The sequence below is a fragment of the Sardina pilchardus genome, chromosome 6 (genome assembly GCF_963854185.1).
Source record: "Sardina pilchardus chromosome 6, fSarPil1.1, whole genome shotgun sequence".
NCBI lineage: Eukaryota > Metazoa > Chordata > Actinopteri > Clupeiformes > Clupeidae > Sardina > Sardina pilchardus.
Window position 1 is genome coordinate 20,982,980 of NC_084999.1, and position 21,533 is coordinate 21,004,512.

General features: G+C 43.4%; 2 protein-coding genes across 2 annotated transcripts in view; one reads left to right on the top strand and one right to left on the bottom strand.

The window, feature by feature from the left end:
* The first annotated feature begins 9,912 nt into the window (after positions 1-9,912).
* mrpl17 (mitochondrial ribosomal protein L17) lies at positions 9,913-12,462 on the top strand. Its single transcript, XM_062539001.1, has 3 exons — positions 9,913-10,309; positions 11,812-11,880; positions 12,046-12,462. The coding sequence occupies exons 1-3, from the start codon at positions 10,136-10,138 to the stop codon at positions 12,295-12,297; spliced, it is 495 nt and encodes a 164-aa protein (XP_062394985.1). The 5' UTR covers positions 9,913-10,135; the 3' UTR covers positions 12,298-12,462.
* A 275-nt stretch (positions 12,463-12,737) lies between these two features.
* The window catches only part of tmem145 (transmembrane protein 145), a 22,885-nt gene continuing 14,089 nt past the window's right edge, over positions 12,738-21,533 (bottom strand). The window contains exons 12-15 of the mRNA XM_062538979.1: positions 17,031-17,203; positions 16,385-16,505; positions 15,452-15,637; positions 12,738-15,107 (exon numbers count right to left, since the gene is read on the bottom strand). Of these exons, the coding sequence (XP_062394963.1) occupies positions 14,871-15,107; positions 15,452-15,637; positions 16,385-16,505; positions 17,031-17,203 (717 nt within the window). The 3' untranslated portion in view covers positions 12,738-14,870. The remainder of the gene's footprint in view (positions 15,108-15,451; positions 15,638-16,384; positions 16,506-17,030; positions 17,204-21,533) is intronic.

Consider the following 21,533-nt stretch of genomic DNA (forward strand, 5'->3'; position numbering starts at 1 on the left):
GCATAGTGGATCCGAATGGTCTTCTTGGGGACGAAATATGCGTTCAAATTCGCATACAGCGAACGTTTGCTGTGTTCAGTTTGCCTTGAGTTTTCGGCAATCGTAAATAGTCTGCGGAGGTAGTTTTCCGTGAACACAGATTTGACAGGAACACATGGTCTCGGGTGTTTGAATCTACTCCCACAGCCCCCTCTGCAGGCTATGGATGAGACTGGCAATGACTGAGAAACTCTAAAAAGATGTTAGGCTATAGCCTAGTAATTGTTCTTGTCAGTAACACGATTGTGTGGCTTTCCCTTCTTGAGGGTCACTAATATTCAGAGACTAGTGACTAGGTTATTATAGGCTATTATGTAGGCCTAGGCCTAATTTTGTGAGACTCAACTGCACGATCATTAATTATGAGAGTCTATCTGGCTCCAAATTTGGCTATAATGACAGAAAACAGACCACTCATTAGGCTATGATTAGATTTGTGAATTAATTAATTTCTTTATATCATGTCACATCATTCATGCATAGGCTAGGGCTACAGTAGCCTATATCTGTATTGATAGAGAAGCCCCCAGATGCAACTTTCATGGGCCTTTACTTTGTCCTTCATTGTGAAGGTTATAACCATTAGGCTATTTGCTTTTAGCCTATTTTTCAGACATTTAGGAAATAGGCCTACAGATAGGCTAGTTTAGCCTGGCATAGCCCTCCGTAGTATATACGAGGGTTTGGTATGACCTATAAGATAGCTAGACATGGTCCAATAAAACAGTAAGAATAGCCAAAATGGCATTAAATGTGAGAATATGTAGAAATGAGGAGACTCCTGTTTCTGATCTTAAATATGTGAAATAGCAAAAAGTTGTTGAGCTATTGTATTCAATGATCCCCAGTGTGTGTGATCTTCGCCCACTTGTAAAGCCCTCTGTAAAGAGCCTGGGTGTGATCTTGTCAATCTTACGGTACATTTGACAAACAGGTCAAATCAGTAACCAAAACCGATTCTTTCAACTAGTTTCTTTTCTGACTTTTTTGGACTTGAAAAAGTAATCCATGCCTTCATAACAACTAGACTGGATTATTGTAACTCCCTATGTGTAGGTCTCAGCCAGAACTCAGTTCCTGCCTACAACTAGTTCAAAATGCAGCAGCTCACCTTTTAACTAGTACACGTAAGCCAGAACACATCTCTCCCATCCTAGCTTCCCTTCATTGGCTCCCTGTTCACCATTGAAGTCATCTTAATATGTTGCTAACAACCTTTAAATGTTTGAATGGCAAAGCTGTAAAGTATGTGGAGTTTGGCTGGTTACGGATGACTGCTACCAGAATGGTGTGTCGTTTAGAACACAGGAATGAATCCAAGAATTATTTCTCAATTGCATTTATTTGCCATTGGCTTCTTTCTCTGTTGTTTTTCTCCAGTGTGGGTTACAATTGCTGTAATTGCTGGTATCTACAATCAAACAAAGCAAGCTTTACTGATACAAATCATAATAATAATAAATAATAATACACTCACATAACCACAAAGGAAATCTTTAACCAAATGAAGCATTTAAGTTTATCAAATTAATATCAGTGCAAAAAGATTAAATAAACTTACAAAGTCATAGACGCAGCAAACACATGCGGCAGGCCGAGGAGCAAGCAGTCAGCACAAAGAGACACACACACACTAGTGAGGCTGATTGACAATTATCATCAGGTGAGGGAAGCTTCAGGAAGTGGGCGTGTCTCCCAATAGAATAGCAGGAGTTTGACTGGGATTTTGAACAGCCGCCCCCAAATATGATGACATATTTGTCGGAAACAAAAAATCCCAATCATACAGTAGGATCAGCAGGAAAGGCAGGAAGAACGATCAGACGGCTGACAGGACGAGTGAATAGTTTGCCATCTATGGTGACCTCAGCCACTCGAATGCGGCCATCAGAACCAGGCAGGACCTTGGTGACCGTCCCTATAGGCCAGGAACTACGAGGGAGCTGGGGGTCCATCACCATGACAACAGCAGAAGATGAGACGGCGGGACCATCCTTCTTCCACTTCTGACGGGACTGAAGGTTTGGGAGATAATCCTTAATGAAGCTAACCCAAAACCTGTCAGCAAGGATCTGACTGTGTCTCCACTTCCTATGGGTCAAGAGCTCAGAATCAGCATACATCACTTGAGGAAGAGATGCGTCTCGCCGCCCCATCAGGAGAACATTTGGTGTTATCGGGTCAATATCTGAGACGTTCGATGACACATAGCCAAGGGGTTTTGAGTTCATTATTTCTTCAACTTCAACAAGTACAGTATGAAGAACTTCCTCTGTTACAACCTGAGTTCCTAAAGTGACACGCAGAGCAGATTTAATGGACCTCACCTCACGTTCCCAGGTTCCTCCAAAGTGAGGGGCATGTGGTGGATTGAATAGAAACCTGATTTGCTGCTGTGCCAGTTTCTCTTGAAGCGTAGGGGCAAGTTGAGCGTAGGCTTCTCTGAGCTCCCTTTCGCCACCTCGAAAGTTTGTGCCCTGGTCGGATATGAGCTCGAGAGGACGTCCTCTCCGGGCTATAAACCGTCGAAGAGCCAAGAGAAAGCGGTCAGTATCAAGGCTAGACAGGAGCTCAAGGTGAAGACATCGGGTAGTCTGACATTTGAAAAGAATGCCCCATCTCTTCTCATGCCTTCGGCCAATCTTGATGGTGAAGGGGCCAAAACAGTCCATTCCAGTTGACCAAAAGGGAGGCTTATGGAGACGAAGTTTGGAGACAGGTAAGTCAGCCATACGAGGAAGAGAGGGAGAGCTCTTCCATTTCTTACAATCTACACATGTTTGCTGAACCTTCTTGACAGCTTGCCGGCCACGCAAGACCCAGTATTTCCGCCGAAGTTGGGCAAACACTCTTTGTGGCCCAGGGTGATGCAAGGAAGAATCAATTTCAGAGATGATTAGAGAGGTAAGATGATTCCTAGGGTCTAAGACAATTGGATGGATAACATCAAGCTCAAGATCCTCACTCCGACGGAGTCGGCCACCCACTCTGATCAGTCCTGTAGCCGGATCATATTCTGGGGCCAGTTCAGCCAGGCGACTTTGAGGAGGGACATCCCTGCCACTTTCAAGTAACTTGTATTCTACAGGGAAATCCTCTTTTTGAGCTTGACTGAGTAGATGGAGCTCTGCTTGGGCATGTTGTGGTTTAGTGGAGTCCAGCTGCATACTCTTAGCAGTAGCATCCAGTAGCGCTGTCCAGGTGCTGAACTGGGAATAGTCAGATGTTAATGGGCTGTCAGATTGCTGGACATGTCCACAGAACAGGGATTTTCTCAGTTCTGGCACAGCTTCATTGGGGGGTAAAACTGGGAGCTTCGGCCACTGCTCTCTGGGCAAGTACAGAAAAGATGGCCCTGAGAACCAGCGACTAGTATTAGTGAGTTCTGTCAACTTCCTGCCCCTTGTGATGTCATCGGCAGCATTATTGGCGGTATCCACATACCTCCACTGTTCGGACTGAGTGTGCTCAAGGATTTCTGTGATACGATTTGCCACAAAGACTTTGTATCTACAGGTGTCAGATCGAATCCAAGTTAGAACAGAGGTGGAATCGGACCAGAGTATGACATCATTTATGGGCAAGGTCAGCTCTTTTTGCAGAAGGTGAGCCAACTGGGACCCAGCTAAAGCAGCACACAGCTCAAGACGTGGGATGGATATAGTCTTCTTTGGGGCTACCCTGGAACGGGCCATGATGAAGGAAACAGACACATCTCCATGTCCATCTGTTACACGTAAGTAGGCGACTGACCCGTATGCCTGTTCAGAGGCATCACAGAACAGGTGAAGCTCTCGGGTGCAAGTGGATGCATCAGTTCCTACTAAGCCGTACCACCGGGGAACCTGGACGCTGACTATTCCCGGTAACTCCTTCTCCCAGGTGGTCCAGGCCACTTTAATGCCTTCTGGGATATCTGGATCATCCCATCCCCTAGCTGGCTTCATCCACAGCTGTTGGAGAATGACCTTTGCACGTGTGGTGAAGGGAATAATGAACCCGAGAGGGTCATACTGCCGGGCAAGGATACGATATAGAATCCGCATGGTTGGGACTGTGTACTCCACTGGGCGGTATTTAAAGCTCAGTGTGTCATGTGAGCAATGCCAGGTGAGTCCAAGGGTCCCTTCACATGGGTCAGCGCAATCATGACTCAGCCAAAGCTCAGAATGGGCAGAACGTGCTTCAGCAGGTAAGTGGTTGATTACAGAGACATGGTTACTGGCCCATTGACGGACCTCAAAACCCCCTTCAATCAAAGTGGAACGCAGTTTGTCGACCATGGCTTTGGCTTCGGGAACAGAGGATAGGCTTTGGAGGCAGTTGTCCACATAAAAGGAATTAAGAACTGAAAACTGGACATCAGGATGTTCTCCAGTAAGACTCTGAGCATGCCGTTGGAGTGCATATATGGCACAACATGGACTGCACGTAGTGCCAAAGGGCAAGACCTGCCATTCGTGGACTTCAGGGGGAGTGTCTCTCTTCATACTCCGCCAGAGGAAGCGCAACAGGGGCCGATCAGTGGGTAGCAAACGGATTTGATGGAACATTCCCTTTATGTCCCCACTGATGGCAACCTGATGTTCTCGGAAACGGATGAGAACTCCAAGCAAGGAAGGGCCTAATGTTGGACCTGGCAGCAGGTAAGTATTAAGGTCTTCACCCTGGTGTTGGTAGGAACAATTAAACACAAGGCGATGTTTGCCATTATGCTCCACTAGATGATGGGGTATATACCAGGCCTCATGGCTTTCTCCCACTTCACATGAACTCAGTTTCTTGACGTATCCGGCATCAATGAGTTTTTGGATCTCCTGCTCATAGATGACTGCACGTTCTGGGTTCTTGGACAACTGTCGTTCAATGTGACGTAAAGATGGCAGGACTGCTTCAGGAGGCGCATGTAGTAAAGGGGCATTTTTGGCTCTGAGCAAAGGAGTGGCATATCGCTGTATTCCATTAATGTCATGGCGCTCTGTTTGTTGTTCTAGGCACTCAAGGGCTTGCTGGTCCTGCTTGGATCTAATCACAGTTTTAGGATTCTTAGAGTATGGGAAGATGTCGATCTGCCACAATCGCTCCACATCCCTCTGTAACTGGTCTTGATCAGGAGAAGCAACGAAGAAACAATGAGTATCAGAACTGGAGTCCTGGCCCAGAGAGATTGGTCCATGCAATGTCCATCCTAGACGAGTATGCAGGGCAGCTGGGCTTCCAGGGGGGCCAAATCTCACACGTTCCACAGAGCACAGGAGATGAGAATGGTCTGCTCCCACCAGCAGCAGTGGTCTGACTTTATGGAACTCTTGCAGCCTCAGGCCTTGGAGGTGCTGGTAACGTCTCTGCAGAGTGGTGACTGGGTAAGTCTGCTCAGGTAGATTCAGTTGATTAGCAGTAAAGGCATTTTTGATTTCATATGTCTTTTGCTGATGGGAAGCTGATGAGATAGAAAAGGACACTGTAGCACCCTCAATTCTCTCCGTGCCTTGTCTGATTGTGCGTAGGACTAAGGACTCAGCCGCCCCATGGAGGCCTAAATTCTCCGCAGCAGAGGACAGGAGCATGGTTCTCTCTGAACCGTCATCCAGAATGGCATAGGTCTCCAGGGATTTTCCTTTATGAGTCAGGACTACTTTTACTACCTTAAGGAGTACAGAGTTGAATCCACTGGGCCTACTCAGATAGAGAATTTGTTGCTCACTTCTATGGATATTCACGTCATGCAGGATTCCTAAATGCCGATCTCTGCATTGGGGGCAGCCTCTCTTCAGGTCACAGTTGACGGAACGATGAGAACGTCCACACCTCCAGCAGCGGCCATTGTCCACAATCCACTTCCTCTTGGCTTCTACATCAAACTCCTGAAATTCAGGACACTGACTAAGATGGTGATCTTGACTGTCACAGAAAGCACAGGACGAGGATGCATGCTCACTCAAGAATTTCACATGTGGGTTGGTGTTTCGATTCTGGGTGTGAACTCTGGCACTCTCTTCCAGACTTACACCTTGAAGGAAAGTGGCAGTAGGGTGGACTGATTTCATGGTTCCTCCATCTCTGGCTGGTGGCCTTATGGCATTTCGTGCTTGCTCACTCACTCGAACAGCCAAACTTTGACATTCTGCTTCCTCCTCTAACCAATTTGCAAATTCTATAAGATTATACGGCACATCTGGTCTTAATATTCGGGCTTGTCTGGCAAAACTGGCAACTTGGTCAGCGGGAAGCTTACTGAGCAGTTGATGGACATGAGATGCACAGGCTAGCTCCTTTGCACCTTCATCATGGCCCCAGGACTGAAGCATGCCTACCAAAGCTCTGATACGTACGGCAAACTGACTGAATCCTCGGGAGTCTCCAGAGCGAACACTTGGAAGGCTCTGAATGGAAGTGATTTCTCTTAACACTAGGTGGTGTGGTTGGCCGTACCTCTTCTGAAGAGCTTTTAAAGAAGTGGTGTAAGGCTGTGGGTGATGAGCATAGGCAAGGGCAAGATGACGAGCTGAATCCAATTTCAAATGGTCAAGAAGAATATGATATTTATACTGCTCATGTTCCTCGGGTGGCAATAAGTTCTCCAAAGCCATATTTAGCATGGCAAACTCATGAGGGTCTTCTCTTCTAAAGAACGGGAACGAAGGCTTTTCATATGCTGACCTTCTGAGATGAGCAAGGGGCACTAGTGTGGAGGGCACAGGAACTGATGATTGGGCTGGAATACAGGAAAGAGTGGCTGCAGCAGGATGGGGCCTACGAGGATAACGCACCTGATCAACAGGTGCCTCATGAGACTGGGGCACTGACACGTTGGGAATCAAATCAACAACAGAATGGCACTGGACATTTCTAGGATGACTATCTGCATACTCTTCTAAGGGCCTAACAGGGTCAGCTAGTGCCGGGGCCAAAGGCAAATGGCGAGAGGAACGAACAGGAATATCTACAAAGTTATTGGCAGGGGCTGTCACTCTAATCTGTGAGGCTGGTGCAGGCTGGAGGGGAGCCTGAGGAGGTTGTGGTGCAGCAGCTATTGGAGCCACATACTCTGGGTGGACGGGTGGAGCATATGGCACATTAGGGACAGGATAAGAAAAATAGGGAGGCCTGAATAATCCACCATTTTGGAAGTAAGCTGGATATGATGACATTAGCGGCGGCATCCATGGAGGGCATGGAGGGCATGGAGGGCCTGAAAAATAGAAAGCATTCCCTGGCAGTTGATTATATTGGAGGGGGACATCACTCCTCGCTGACTGGGAGTCACTGGGATAAAGACCTGGATGACCAACTTCATTATAGATATGAGAGAACTCTTGGTTGGCACCTAGTGGCTGATTCAGGTACTGTGGAATCGGATTGAAATTCATAGAGGGTTGTGAGGTTAAGTTCCTCTGACAAGGAATTGCTGGCTCAGGATGTGCATGAACATTTAGGCCAACATTTATGTCTGGTGGTTCTCTACTTGCTCGGGCCGAGGGTGTGGGAAGCATAGAGGCAGGTGGAGGTGGAAGAGTGCTTTGTCTACTAAACCTTGGTGGTGAGGGGAGAGGCAGGTTTTGTCTTTCTTCCTGGTGTTGACGAAGACATTCTCCCAACTCCTGCACAAAGGATGTCCTAAAGTCCACTGGTGGATCTCTCTCTCCTGCCTGTCTCTCTGGAGATGGGTTTTGTGAATCGGAAAGGAAGGAAGAGCAATCACTTCGGATCTTCATATGCCTCACCATTTCTCCCAAATCTATTAGTATACCTTTCATCTGTTTTACCTCCTCAGTCAGAGATTTCACATCTGTGTTTCCATGTGGCAGCAGGCCTTCTGGATTTACTCCTCCTTGTGATTGACCTTGAACATTTGTAGCAGAAGAGTGGGGATGTACCATTTCATAATCCTGATGCCACGCAGGAGGCCTCACATGCCTAGCTGAACGCTTCAGTTTCCCTGGGTTGTCTTCTGACTCCATTCCAGCAGCCTCTCCGGCTCTCGAAGGACCATGTAAAGTATGTGGAGTTTGGCTGGTTACGGATGACTGCTACCAGAATGGTGTGTCGTTTAGAACACAGGAATGAATCCAAGAATTATTTCTCAATTGCATTTATTTGCCATTGGCTTCTTTCTCTGTTGTTTTTCTCCAGTGTGGGTTACAATTGCTGTAATTGCTGGTATCTACAATCAAACAAAGCAAGCTTTACTGATACAAATCATAATAATAATAAATAATAATACACTCACATAACCACAAAGGAAATCTTTAACCAAATGAAGCATTTAAGTTTATCAAATTAATATCAGTGCAAAAAGATTAAATAAACTTACAAAGTCATAGACGCAGCAAACACATGCGGCAGGCCGAGGAGCAAGCAGTCAGCACAAAGAGACACACACACACTAGTGAGGCTGATTGACAATTATCATCAGGTGAGGGAAGCTTCAGGAAGTGGGCGTGTCTCCCAATAGAATAGCAGGAGTTTGACTGGGATTTTGAACAAAAGCTCTCAGCTATTTCTCTGATCTATTGTACATGCTCCCATGTTAGAAGTCTTAGATCATTTGCTCTATTTCTGTTGAGTGTTCCCAAAACCAAATTTAAATGTAGAGGAGGCTGTGCTTTTGCTGCTACTGCCCCCAAACTCTGGAACAATCTCCCCCACCATAGCCTTTTCTAAACATTTCCAAATCCCATCTCAAAACTCATCTCTACTCTTTAGCTTTTAAATCAGTTTAAAATACTCTCATACTCTAGAAGATTTACTTTATTTGTATTACTTTCCTATTCTTTTTTTTACTATTATTATTGTTATAATAATAATAATAATAATAATAATAATTTGTATTAATAATAATAAGTTTAATATTATTTTACTATTATTCTCCTTTGTTTTTATTATGTTACTCTTATCTTATTTGTATTTTTTCAGCACTTTGTTCAACTGTTGTTGTTTTTAAAATGTGCTATACAAATAAAACTGACATTAGGTTGACCTCATTCTAACCTCTTGACCTCTGGCCTTTTCAGAAGATGATGCATCACTTTCATGTCTCACAGAGAAAAGTAACAAGGCCCATGCTGAAAAGTTTTTTTAAGATATGAAAATATATCTATCTTAGTATCAAAAACATTTGAGCTATGATGGGATACTCCAAGAATCATATGTCTGCTAAAATCCATTAACAAAAATATCAACATAAGTTACAACAATGCATAAATAATTTCCTCATTGGGTATCCAAAGTGTTTAGAGGAATACATTTCCCATGTTGCAGATGTGACCTGCAGTAGGCTATAGTTCCATCAGTCAGATGTTTGATTGCTGAGGATATAATGACAGATTTTTTTTTTATTTCGACACTCTGGATGTTCCCATTAACTTCCCCCCTTTTTCTCAACAGAAACATCTGAATAAGTTTTTGTTTCCATGTAGCCTACTGTAGTTACTGTAGGCTACTGTAACATGATGGGAATACCCAAGTAGGGCCTAGTTGAACATTACCTCTGCCATTTTTCTTCTCTGTTGAACACTACAGTACTTCTGCCCTTTTTCTTCTCTTATTTTAGCGTGCACTGTGACAGATCGCCACGTGAAGAAGTACCTTCCTATCATGTTGCTATCACTGGAATTCCCATTGACATTGCAGGTTGTTTCCAATGATTTGCCTATTACGCCAATGGGGCAGTCCTTTTTAAACTTAAAACTGGTTCACTAAAAAAAAGAAAAGAAAAAAGGAAAAACATTTATATTGTATTATATTATAATATATTACATTAGCCTATATCATATTATATTAAATTATATTATATTAAAGAGAGGTAGGATATAGCCTACACACATGATGGCTATATCAAAGGCGGAACTATTAGTAAGGGCATACTCGTCCAGTCGGATATATATTACAACCGGACAGACAATGTCAAAGAAGACCTCGCATGTTATGACATTCGATGTTTATGTAGCCTACTTACAAATGTGTCGTTTATAGCTTAACGTTAAACGTCCTCTTTCATTTAACTATTGAATATATCAACATACACGAGGAAGTGTTATAGCTAAGCGGGTGCGTTCTTTAAACTAGTAGCCTAAAGCGTCAGCTAGCTTGGAAGATGCGACTAACACTACGAGCCCTCATATCTCATGGCCGTATGGCCCGTAGAATGGGTCTGGGACCCGAGTCTCGGATACACTTGCTCAGGAACATTTTGACAGGACTGGTTCGGCATGAGAGAATAGAGACCACGAGGGTACGGGCAGATGAAGTTCAGTTCTACGCCGAGAAGGTAAGCATCTTGGTTGTAGGCCCATAACATCTAACTGACATGTAAGTGCTCTTGACTGATTCTTGAGAATTTGCCTAAAACGGGTTTTAATTTTGAAAAAAAAAAAGTTAGTTAAATTACAAAATCTGAAGGTATGTCATTATAGACCAAGGTCTAAGCTGTTCAGCAATGTACCGGTGCAACCTCCCCTTTTTGTATTTTTTTCATAAAATAGGCATTTTTCCAGTACTTATACAACATTTTTTTAGGCCTAAATAGAAAAAGTATGCTTTTTTAATCCAACAACCATATTTTTGAATTAAAACAGACTATTACTTTAATAACTACACCACTGAAGAAACATATTGTAAGCATATTTATTTAAAACAAATGAAAAATGAATCTGACGGTGTGACACTAATCTGACGGTGTTGACAGTGGTTTCATTACAACATAAAATTCCAAAATGAATACCACTCAAGTCTTGCTTGACAACTTTATTTAACTATTTGGTCCAAAAAGCCTCCGTTGAGGACCATTTGGAGGCTTTTTTCACCACCGTTAAGCAGAAAACCTGACGGAGGGTGACATCTGACGGTGGTGACAAAAATCTACTCTTTCACATGATATGCATGAATTGTTCACATTATCCACCCTGTTTGCATCCTATTGCTGGCTACTTCAAACCTCTTCTTAAAAAGTATACATTTATTTTATAATCTAATCTAATATTTTGTATACAAAAGAGACGGTGTTGACATGTTATGGTTGTGACAGTAGCAGTGTCCAAAAATATGAACAACTTTAAGAGAAAATAGCAAACTAATGGGAGCTTGAGTGATCTTAAAGCATGCAGTACGGCTGAAGGTTTGAAAGTGAGGTCCTCAAGAATGTAGTTGACCTTGTAGTTGCCTGATTTTATTGCCTTTTATAAATATCTGACGGTGGTGACGAAAATGTGGGACACATTTTGAGCAGCCACAAAATAATAGTAAATATTGCTCAAAACGTACTGTTTGGAGTTTCTAATACATAATACAATGTACTCGTTCATGTGGTAAAGATATCATTAAATTAAATGATTGCTTTTAGTGTTTTTAATCAAGTCAAAATGATTATCTCCTATTCGAGGACAACTGATTTTGTAGGGTATGGGCCAGCATATAATCATTAAATTAATACAAAAATAAAATAAACCTTTAAAAGAACCTCACATTTGTGCAAAGGACCCCCTGATTATAACCTTGATTATTTTTGTTCATGGAAATGGCATTAATTTCCAACAGAATCAGCACTTTTCTTAGTGAGACATGTTTTAGGCAAATTCTCAAGAATCAGTGATTTAACATTATGTTTAGTAAATACATTGCCAAGTAGACTAAAGCAAGTTGCCTATTGTTAGTGTTAAATAACATTTTACCAGTGTCTTGTAGTGTGTTTTGATGGGCTTTAACTTCTTGGAAAGTGACGTCAAGGGTTCATGAATCCATGTTAGCCTGATATTAGATGTCTTTTCACCACAGCTGATAGACTATGCAAAGAGAGGAGACACGGATGAGGAAGCGATGAAAATGGCGAACTTCTGGCTCACGGTATGTTCAGTGGTGGTCGCTTCCTTGACCTAGTCAAACTGTGAAGCCTGCCTTATCTCATAGCAGGCTACCTAAATTTACCTCAGACCTCTAAAGTTAGTAAATGCATTGAAAATCCCATATGATGTTGTGTCATGTTGATATATTTTCCTTCCACATTCACAGGAAAAGGATTTGCTCCCCAAGCTTTTCAAAGTTCTAGCACCGAGGTTTGAGAATCAGAGCAAAGGTTACACATACATGGCACGGCTGCCCAACAGGGAGAACTTGGACCGCGCTGCCATGGCTGTGCTGGAGTATAAGGGCAACCCTTTCCCTCCACTGTCCCCAGTCAAACGGGAAAACGAACTGACTCTGGTCAACCAGCTGCTGAAGGGCTACATAGAGGAGCAGGCACAGCTTACTGGCCAACAGTAAACCCTGAGCTGTCACATAGCTGGGGTGTGGAAGTAGCTCAAAGAACTGTCTAAAGTCATCTTCAATGAGAGCTTTTTTTTGTTTGTTTGTTTGGGATGAACTACAGTGTATGTTTATGTATTGCTTTGACATTTTGAAGGTCATTAAATGAGAACAAGAACCTCATTTGGTACTTGAAGACACATCCCATAGTGAAGTATTGGGAATGATGTCATTTGATTTATTGTACGTTGTATCCACTTCCTGGAAGGCCCATGAGAGGGCACAATACTCACAGACACAACATAGGCTACACGTCTTATTTTCACTTATTCTCAAGGTAGCTTACTGAAATTGAGCAGACTTAAGCATAGATGCACACTTTGCTTCCCAGCATCGCAATGATGGAAAAAGCACATCAAGTCATTTTTAACAAAAACAAATCTTTTAATTTGGCAAAAAGTGTACATACAGCTGCTTCAGGTAAATTCCATTTGACACTTAAAACAGTATTTGTCTAAGTCTTTGTGAACAGTAGTGTGCTCTTTACAGGCTCATTCTGACGTGCTTTCTACCCCTCTTGTTACTGTGCTGTTTTCTATAGTAGGCAACATTTGTAAAGTGACTGCGTCCTTATCTGTGCATCATTCCTTAGATTACCTCTCTGGGTATCAATCATTAATATCAAATCATAAATTGTTTAGTTGTCAAAACATCAGCCAATAGATTAAGACCATCTGGACTTATATGGGTATAATGAAAAACAAGGGAACGCACAATCTGAAAAAAGAAAGGGAAAAAAGCTTTCCCAACAGAGTACCACATAGTCTAATTCAAGTATGACTTCTGTGTATGAACACTAAATAATACCTCTCTTTATAAATATGTCATTATACACATAACGTACCAGCCTATCTATCTTGAAGTCAAATAAACACTACGCATGGTAAGTTATGCTGTTGACATAAATACAGTTTGAACACTTCTGCGAAGGAGTCACAAATTATGAAATATTTATAGATACATATGAAAATAGTAAACACATTTACAAATAAAACATACTTGACCCTTAACACATGAAATAATGCATTACATTGCATTATAGTTGCATTGGCATGAATAAACATGAGTGAGAGAAACAAGGTAACTTTAAAGTGCACCATGCAGTTAAGAATGTAATGCAACAGGTTATAGAACTACTAGCACTGCAATTCCAATCTCTTGGGACTGTGTCCAAACAATTGCCATTACACTGAAGCTAAGGATAAAGACTCCACATCACATGATGGCTACGGAGAGATGGACCATTCAACTTCAGACCCACAGAATACATTTTTCTCCTAGCTCTCCTGTGTTACAGAAGGAGATCAACATTTAGATTGAAATATACTGTTACTGTGATTCTGTTAGACATCTAAAAACCGGGATATATCAGCATTACAAATTAACAGCTCTTTTCATTATTAAACTAAAAAAAAAAAAACCTTGACAACAATTATGACTTCCATTTGAAACAAATATTCTGATAAATTATAGAAAATATATGTACAGCCTATACAATTTACTGTATACACAAAATTGGATAGCAGGAGGATTTGCAAAGTCTTCAGATCAGCATAAGGAGTTAGCTTAGACACGCGTAAGAAAAGCATGCTGGTCTGAGACACACTGTAAGAGTCTGATAAACCTGACCCTGCAGACTCCACATACTGCTCAGATTCATAACAAGTCAGGTGCAAAATAAATACAAACTAACTGGACACACTTATGATGTTCACTGACAACACCATTGCAAACAAGTGTATAAAAACAAAACTTTACAAATAGTTTTAGACGAAGGAGGTAAATAACTTCATAGTCACTGTTCTATTGCAATGGCAATGAGAGTCTCTTAGAATGACCACAGCACCACGAGGAACTCAACCAAATTCAAAAAGCAACACAAAACAAAAGATGATGGGAGTTAGCGTTTCGTTTGCATCCCTGTCTTTACTGTTTTCTCTGCGTGATTTCGCATACTCATGGAGGTTCTCGTCACGTCACGTTGTACGCGTTTAAGCTCAGCGCTACTCCTCCTGGCTCTTCCCATGAATCTTTGATGGCCGTCCTTCAGCTCCTCCCAGGCACTCCCTGGTCCCACTGAAATATTTATTGCTTCTTTATCCTTTAACAAGCTTTGCACTTTGAAGTGGAGTCGACTTCCTGACTTTTCCTCTCCCCACCCCACAGCTCACTTCCTTTCCCATGCTCACCTCCATCGCTTCGCTTTCCTGTTGCTTCGGACCGCGGAAAAAGTCAAAGAAATATACGTGCACGCACAAAAGTGAAAATGGATTTTTTGAAGACTCTGCCCAGCAAACTACACGCACTCGCTCTATTACAGGCACTCCATGCCATCTCATTCTCACGCTCACACACACGCACACGCACACGCACACACACACACACACACACACACACACACACACACATACATCCACCTATCTATCTATCCACCTATCTATCTATCCATCCATCCATCCATCCCTTTACATCTGTCTGCCCCTTGACCTTCCTCTCTCTCTCTCTCTCTCTCTCTCTCTCTCTCTCTAAGCCTAAGCTTTGGACCCTTGGCCTGCCCCTCCCTGCATGCTAAAGTACTCGGTGAAGTGGGAGGAGAGGCGGAGGGTGGGTGGCGAGTGCACCGCGATGCGGGGGGGCACGGGCGGAGGCGGAGGGGTCAGGTTGGAGATGAGGTCGGCCGTGGTGGTGATGATCTTCTGCTCGCTGTTCCGCGGCACCTCCTGGCTCTTGCGCACCACCGCTGCCTCGTCCACGGTCTTCATCGGGCCCTGCGGATCAGCAGAGGAGAGACCCGTTACACATGTGCCACGCATTGCATCCGTATCCACGATTCCACCCACCGTCAGATCGACCGATAAGTCTTCCTGCTTAAATCGTTATGGGAAGCGTCACAAATGCATGTGGAACAATAGCACATTTTTCTAGGACGGCATAAAGACTTTGTTTGGTGGCCACGAAGAAAGCAAAATTCAGACTCATGAAATTTTTATGTGTTTTTTTGAAAAACAAACATTCACAGCGGCACAGAACGAAACAGGAGTGTGTCAGAGTCCCAGCCGTTGGCATCGGCCCCCATGTCTCTGTCCCACTCCCCAACCCCTGCCTCACTCACGGCGTTGATGGAGAAGAGCTCAGTGAAGTTGGGCTGAGAGTCGCCCAGAAAGGAGCTGTTTCCGTAGGCGTGGTGCGGGAAGCTCTCTCCCGCCGTGCCCTTCGGGCTGGACAGTAGGATACCGATCTGGGACGTCCGCACGTGGTAGGGGAAATTCTTATTGGCCGCAGAGGGCCGTGTGATGGCCTGGAGAGGAAAGACAGTGAAGAAAGAGGTACACACAAGGACATTACTGTCTTTTCAAAAGGAGGGGGGGGGGGGGGCGTCATCCCAGTTTATTATGTTGATTAGCCCACTTTCAGTTGTTACTAGGTGATATTACTCTTTTTTTATATCCACAATAATCTCTACCGACAGATGACAAACTGGTGTGTGTTTTCTCTCTCACACTCTCTTTCAACAATGTTTGATACAGGAAATGCTAAACAATTAAAAAATAACACAGCCATTCATGTAGAGGCTATGCAGTTAAATTCCAACGTTTTTCACTTAGAAGTTTAACTAAGACGAGAGCCGAATTCTTATTTTTCAAGCAAATCCTGGAAAAGGATTCAAAAACTGTTTTGAATATTGAATGGGACATATCCCACACATCCCATCCACATACAGTACAGACCTACATACGGCCTAGTACCCTGCACACTATAGTCAGGGGCTTCTCCAGGTGCATACAGTTTAAGTATTCCAAACAAGGCACACACACACACACACACACACACACAGACACAAAAGGAACAACAAAACACAAGCACAGCAATCCATACCTCTAGTACGCACAGACACACAAACCTTAAAATCTATTCATGAATCGATGAACCCAAACGGGCATTGTGTAGATAAGACAAATAGCATAGGGAGGCCTGCAGTGAGGAGCACAGTGCCAAGGAGGCTGCGTGCATGGAGGCTCTGCATTATTAATGAAGATTTACTCACCAGGAAGACGATGTGGGCATAGAGGTGGATGCCCAGCTGGATGCCGTTGACGATCTTCTCCCGGGCCCAGCGAGGGATCCCAAAGTTGGCAATCAGCGCCATCACGGGCACAGCAAAAAACCTGAGGCAACGCACACAGACACACACACACACACACACAGATGGCCTTGAGACGGCGGTAGCCGTGCCAACATGGAGCAGTTACCTGTCTTAATGAGAGAGACTCTCTCTGTCTGTCAGGTGCCAGAGCAAGCTCAGCCAAAATCCTGAGCAAACAGCAGACCTGAGACCATGAATTATAGATTGAACCCATTGCCTCCACATTAATGAGCCAATTCAGCAGAAGCGCATGTAAAGCAGAGACTGAGCAATATTGCGCCACTGGGTATATCTCGGCTTATTTCGCTGTTCTTCACCAACCCACTGCTATTTCTTTCCGACACTTCCAAAAGAAAAAGAGAAATAAAATGGATAAACCTGGTGGTGCATTGCATGAGGCATGCTGAGGTCAAGAGTTCAAAGGGCACGGAGGTCTGGATTCTAAAAGCACCACTTTTAAAATTCCGGAAGCGTCCCACTACAACACAAGTGACAAGACTCCCCCCCCCCCTCCCATCCCAGTGGAAAGGCATTTGTTGTGGCTCACCAGAGAGTATACGCGGAGAAGAAGGGGATGTAGAAGGGCTGTTTCTCGGGGTAGTGCTTGAGCGAGACCAGCACGGCGTAGCAGAACCACACGTACGCCAGCAGCTGCAGCCCCATCAGACCGTAGCCGGCTGGACTGTCGTACGCATACAGGACCTCTCCCGGATCAAAGAACTGCAGGGGAGAGAGAAGAGGGTCAGTGTGTGTGTGTGTGTGTGTGTGTGTGTGTGTGTGTGTGTCGGGAGGGCACAGACATCATACATTAGGTGTTGTGGAGAGCTCACAGTCACAAGCATAAGGATGTGATCAGGAATGCAACCTGGAACTTTGGAGCCCAGTTTCTTTCACACAGTTCCAGACTAAAGGCATGGACTGAAGAAATGCTCCACAGCATTCCTCCGAATGTAGAGTGAGTCTACGAATACCAACTTTCAATGAGTGTATGCCTCAGGCAAAGCAAAAGTTTAGTGAAAAGACATAATTCTATTAGAAACTACAAAGTCAGTCAAAAATTCCATATAGAGGGAAAATATGTACAATAATAAGTCCAATAGGACCCCAAAAAAACTTCTATAATAATAGGCATAATTATCTCAGCATCCCTGAGATGACTTGCCTTGGCTATCTCTTCATCTCTGACGTTAATTTTCCATGCTAATTGTACACATATCTTTCTCTGGTTTATTGTGGAACAGAAGACTCCATTCACAGTGTAGAACAAAATTCCACCTGTAGAGTATGAAAGCGGCTGGTGACATGAAAGGTTCTGCGCAATGCCCAAGAGGTTAATCAGGCCCAGCACAGTCTCTCTTTTCACACAGCATCTAGTGTTATAGTCAGTGACGTCAGATGGAGAATATAACTCCTTTGGTTTGAGGACACACACACTACACACACACACACACACACACACACACACACACACACACACACACACACAGAGAGAGAGAGAATGAGCACAAAGACATACATGTACACTCAAACATGGTAAACAGATGAACAGCATACACAGTACACATATGTATACACAATGAACAGAATTTCTTCCTCTATCTCTCTCTATCTCTCTCACTAGCACACACACACACACACACACACACACACACACACAAACACACAACAAATTGACCAGGCAGACAGCATCTTGTTGAAACATGACCGATTGGTGGCGGCAGTCTGAGCTCTAGTTGCATCCAGCGCTCACCGGCACCACCCCACAGCAGAATCAGAGCCTCCGTCACCGCTTCCGCACCAACCCCCCACGGGCCACCCAATATCTGCTCCACAACTGGGTCAGCAGCTACAGTACCAGTGCTGTCCGGGCCGCTCCCCTAGACGACTGGGTCGACCTGCGCTGGGTTACATTACACCACGGCAGAGTGGAGTAGACAGGGATACTCCAGCCAGCTATTTTACATTATTCATGAGTGTGAGTGTGTGAGTAAGTGTGTATGAGTGTATGTATATGGGTGTGTGTATATATAGCTGTGTATGTGTGCTTGTGTGGAAGTCTGTGTGTGGGGTGCATGAGTGTGTGTGTGTATCTGTTTGTGTGTACATGTAGAGCTTCACATGTTTGAGTGTGTGTGTGTGTGAGGGAGAGAGTGAGATATACTGTAGAGAAAGAGAGGAGAGAGAGATGAGGGTATATATGCACATGTGTATGTACATGTGTGGGTGTAACCTTTTCATAGTGCTACAACAAGGCCAAGCCCAGTACACTAATGAGACCAACGGAGAGTCTGACAAGCAAAAACCTCAACAACAACCACCATTTCCCCCAGCTATTAATGAATAAAAAAAACCCTCAACAACAACCACCATTTCCCCCAGCTATTTATGAATAAAAAAAACCCCTCAACAACAACCACAATTTCTCCCAGCTATCTATGACTGAAACAAAAACTCAACAACCCACTACCATGTTTCCCAACTAGATACAGCTCAATAAACCTGAATAACAATAACCACCACATCTCCCTGCTACCAACTGCCCAAAAGATGTCGACAACAACCATCATGGGTCTCAGCTGCATTTCAGCCCTGAATATCGTGCCATCCTCTCCTCTCCAATACCAAATGCCTTCAGACTAACACGCAGATTATTATTTTTCAAAAAAACTAAAAACGGTCTCATATTCGTCAACAATTATCCTTAATAAATCCATGAACAAAAATCATAAACCAAGGTAATGAGTGTATGAATGAAGTTGTCCTCTAAAGTATACTGTACATGCACTTCATTCGCCAACTTTACATTTTGTTGTCACATCCATGTAGCGCTTGCGTACTGTAGCTGCAGCGTAGTTCTGCCGGGTATACTTAATACGTCATTCATTCATTACCTCCGACCAATCACCAGGCTACATTGGCTTTATTAATGACTCTGCCCAGGCACCTGCCTTGTTGCTTTCAGGTGCCGATTTTCGATGTTCCCACCCTCCCTCCCTAATCACCAATAGGTCGGTCCTCGTCCAGTTGTCCAGGGGGTAGGCTTCGCCCCTGCTTCTCGTTCCGGCAGGATTTGCCAGGGTCCGCACACTCAGTGACCTGGACCTAGGACGGGGCCTACGCCAAAGACTCTCATTGTTGCTAATTTCTATCCCGATTAAAATCTTTGTTAACTTCAGTTATGTCTCTATTCCTGGCTGAACAATGTTGAAATCTTTCGATTCACAGCCACAATTTACAGACCATTTAGGAATTTGAACTACAGTAGGCCTAGTGTTGTTAAATGTTTAACTCATTTAATCCCATTTTTTTCTGGAATACCCAAATCATGTGTTTATATCACGTATAACCCTCTGAAATGGTCAATTGCTACTTTTAGATTTTTTATCGAAAATTAGGTGAAAAGGTGTGTTTATGGTGGGATAATGGGTAAGGATTAAGGAGCTAACACATTTCTCCATATCCAAGTCAAATGTGTTGTGAGGACTAAATTCCTCCATATTCCAGTCAGAGGTGTTATGAGGACTTTGTCCCAGCTTAGGTCTAAACATTTCCTCAGCCATACCAATGTAAAGCTTTATCACATTCGAGTGTGATTATTCTACAGTATATAACTCGTATACCACAGCATTATGAATACTGTGGAAACAACTCCCATTTAAACATTTAACATGTAAACATGACATTATTGTAGCATACATTGTCACATTAGTAATGCATTATTGAAATCTTAGCAGTGTCACTTTATTGGCCCCAGCCGTGGCGCGACTGGCTGGGGCACCTGCACCGCACGCCGGCGACCCGGGTTCAATTCCCGCCCCGTGGTCCTTTCCGGATCCCACCCCAACGCTCTCTCCCACTCACTTCCTGTCTCTCTCAACTGTCCTATCATTAAAGGCATAAAAGCCAAAAAATATATACTTATAAAAATTTTTTAAAAATCGCCATTTCGATGACAAATGATTTAGTAGATCATGTCATGGTCTAGTGGGTCATGGCCACCATATACTGTAGAGGCTACTGGACAATGATCCCACTGAATGAGATCACTGAATCACTGAATCACTGAATGATGGTTTCAAAGCCATTACAAAAGTCCAGGTAGAATAATTTCGGTAACACTTTACTTGACGGGTTCGTTCATAACACATTCATAACAGCTGTCATGAACTGCACATGAAGCATTCATGACTGTTTCATGAAACATGACTCAACATTCATACCAACCCTTTCATGAATGTGGAAGACAAAACGTCAAAAACTTGTCAAAATAAAAGTCCAACAATCGCAAAGCAGCATTGCTGTCCTTTTTTGTTTTAGCCAACCTGACCATGTCACATCTTAGTCAACAGGGAAGTCCAGTGTCCAGGAGAATTTAGTTTTTTTTCCTTTGTCTGTTTGTGATTTTATGATAGTAACCTCTGAAGAATGCATAATTGTCTACACCAATGACTGTATAGATATATAAAACAGGAATGTCCAACCATTCAAAGGTCCACAGATGGTCAGTAGTTTACTTCCCAGTATGATGAATACTTCACAACTCGTATAGTAAAGTGACATTTGTAGTAGACTTCATAAAATATTCATGAGATGTTTACAAACGCTAGAGAGGATTCATAATACCCTATATGGATTACTAGATTGTTGGACTTTTATTTTGACAAGTTTTCGTCATTTTGTCTTCCACATTCATGAAAGTGTTGGTATGAATGTTGAATCATGTTTCATAAATCAGTCATGAATGCTTCATATGCAGTTCATGACAGCTGTTATGAATGTGTTATGAATGAACCCGTCAAGTAAAGTGTTACCATAATTTCTGTCTAGTTGGTTAGTAGATGAAGGTTGGCACAGCATTGCCATTGTGAGATATTCATTCTAAATATCTGACACGGTCAGATCTTTTGTCGAAAGACAACAGCCATCCTTGAACCTCTTGCACAGTGCAACATAGGCTTTTTGAAATAGATATATTGAAACCTGTAGGCCAGGCCATGAGTGTAACACTACCCCCGGGGTCCAACAAAATGTGCTCACAGCAGTGGTTGAC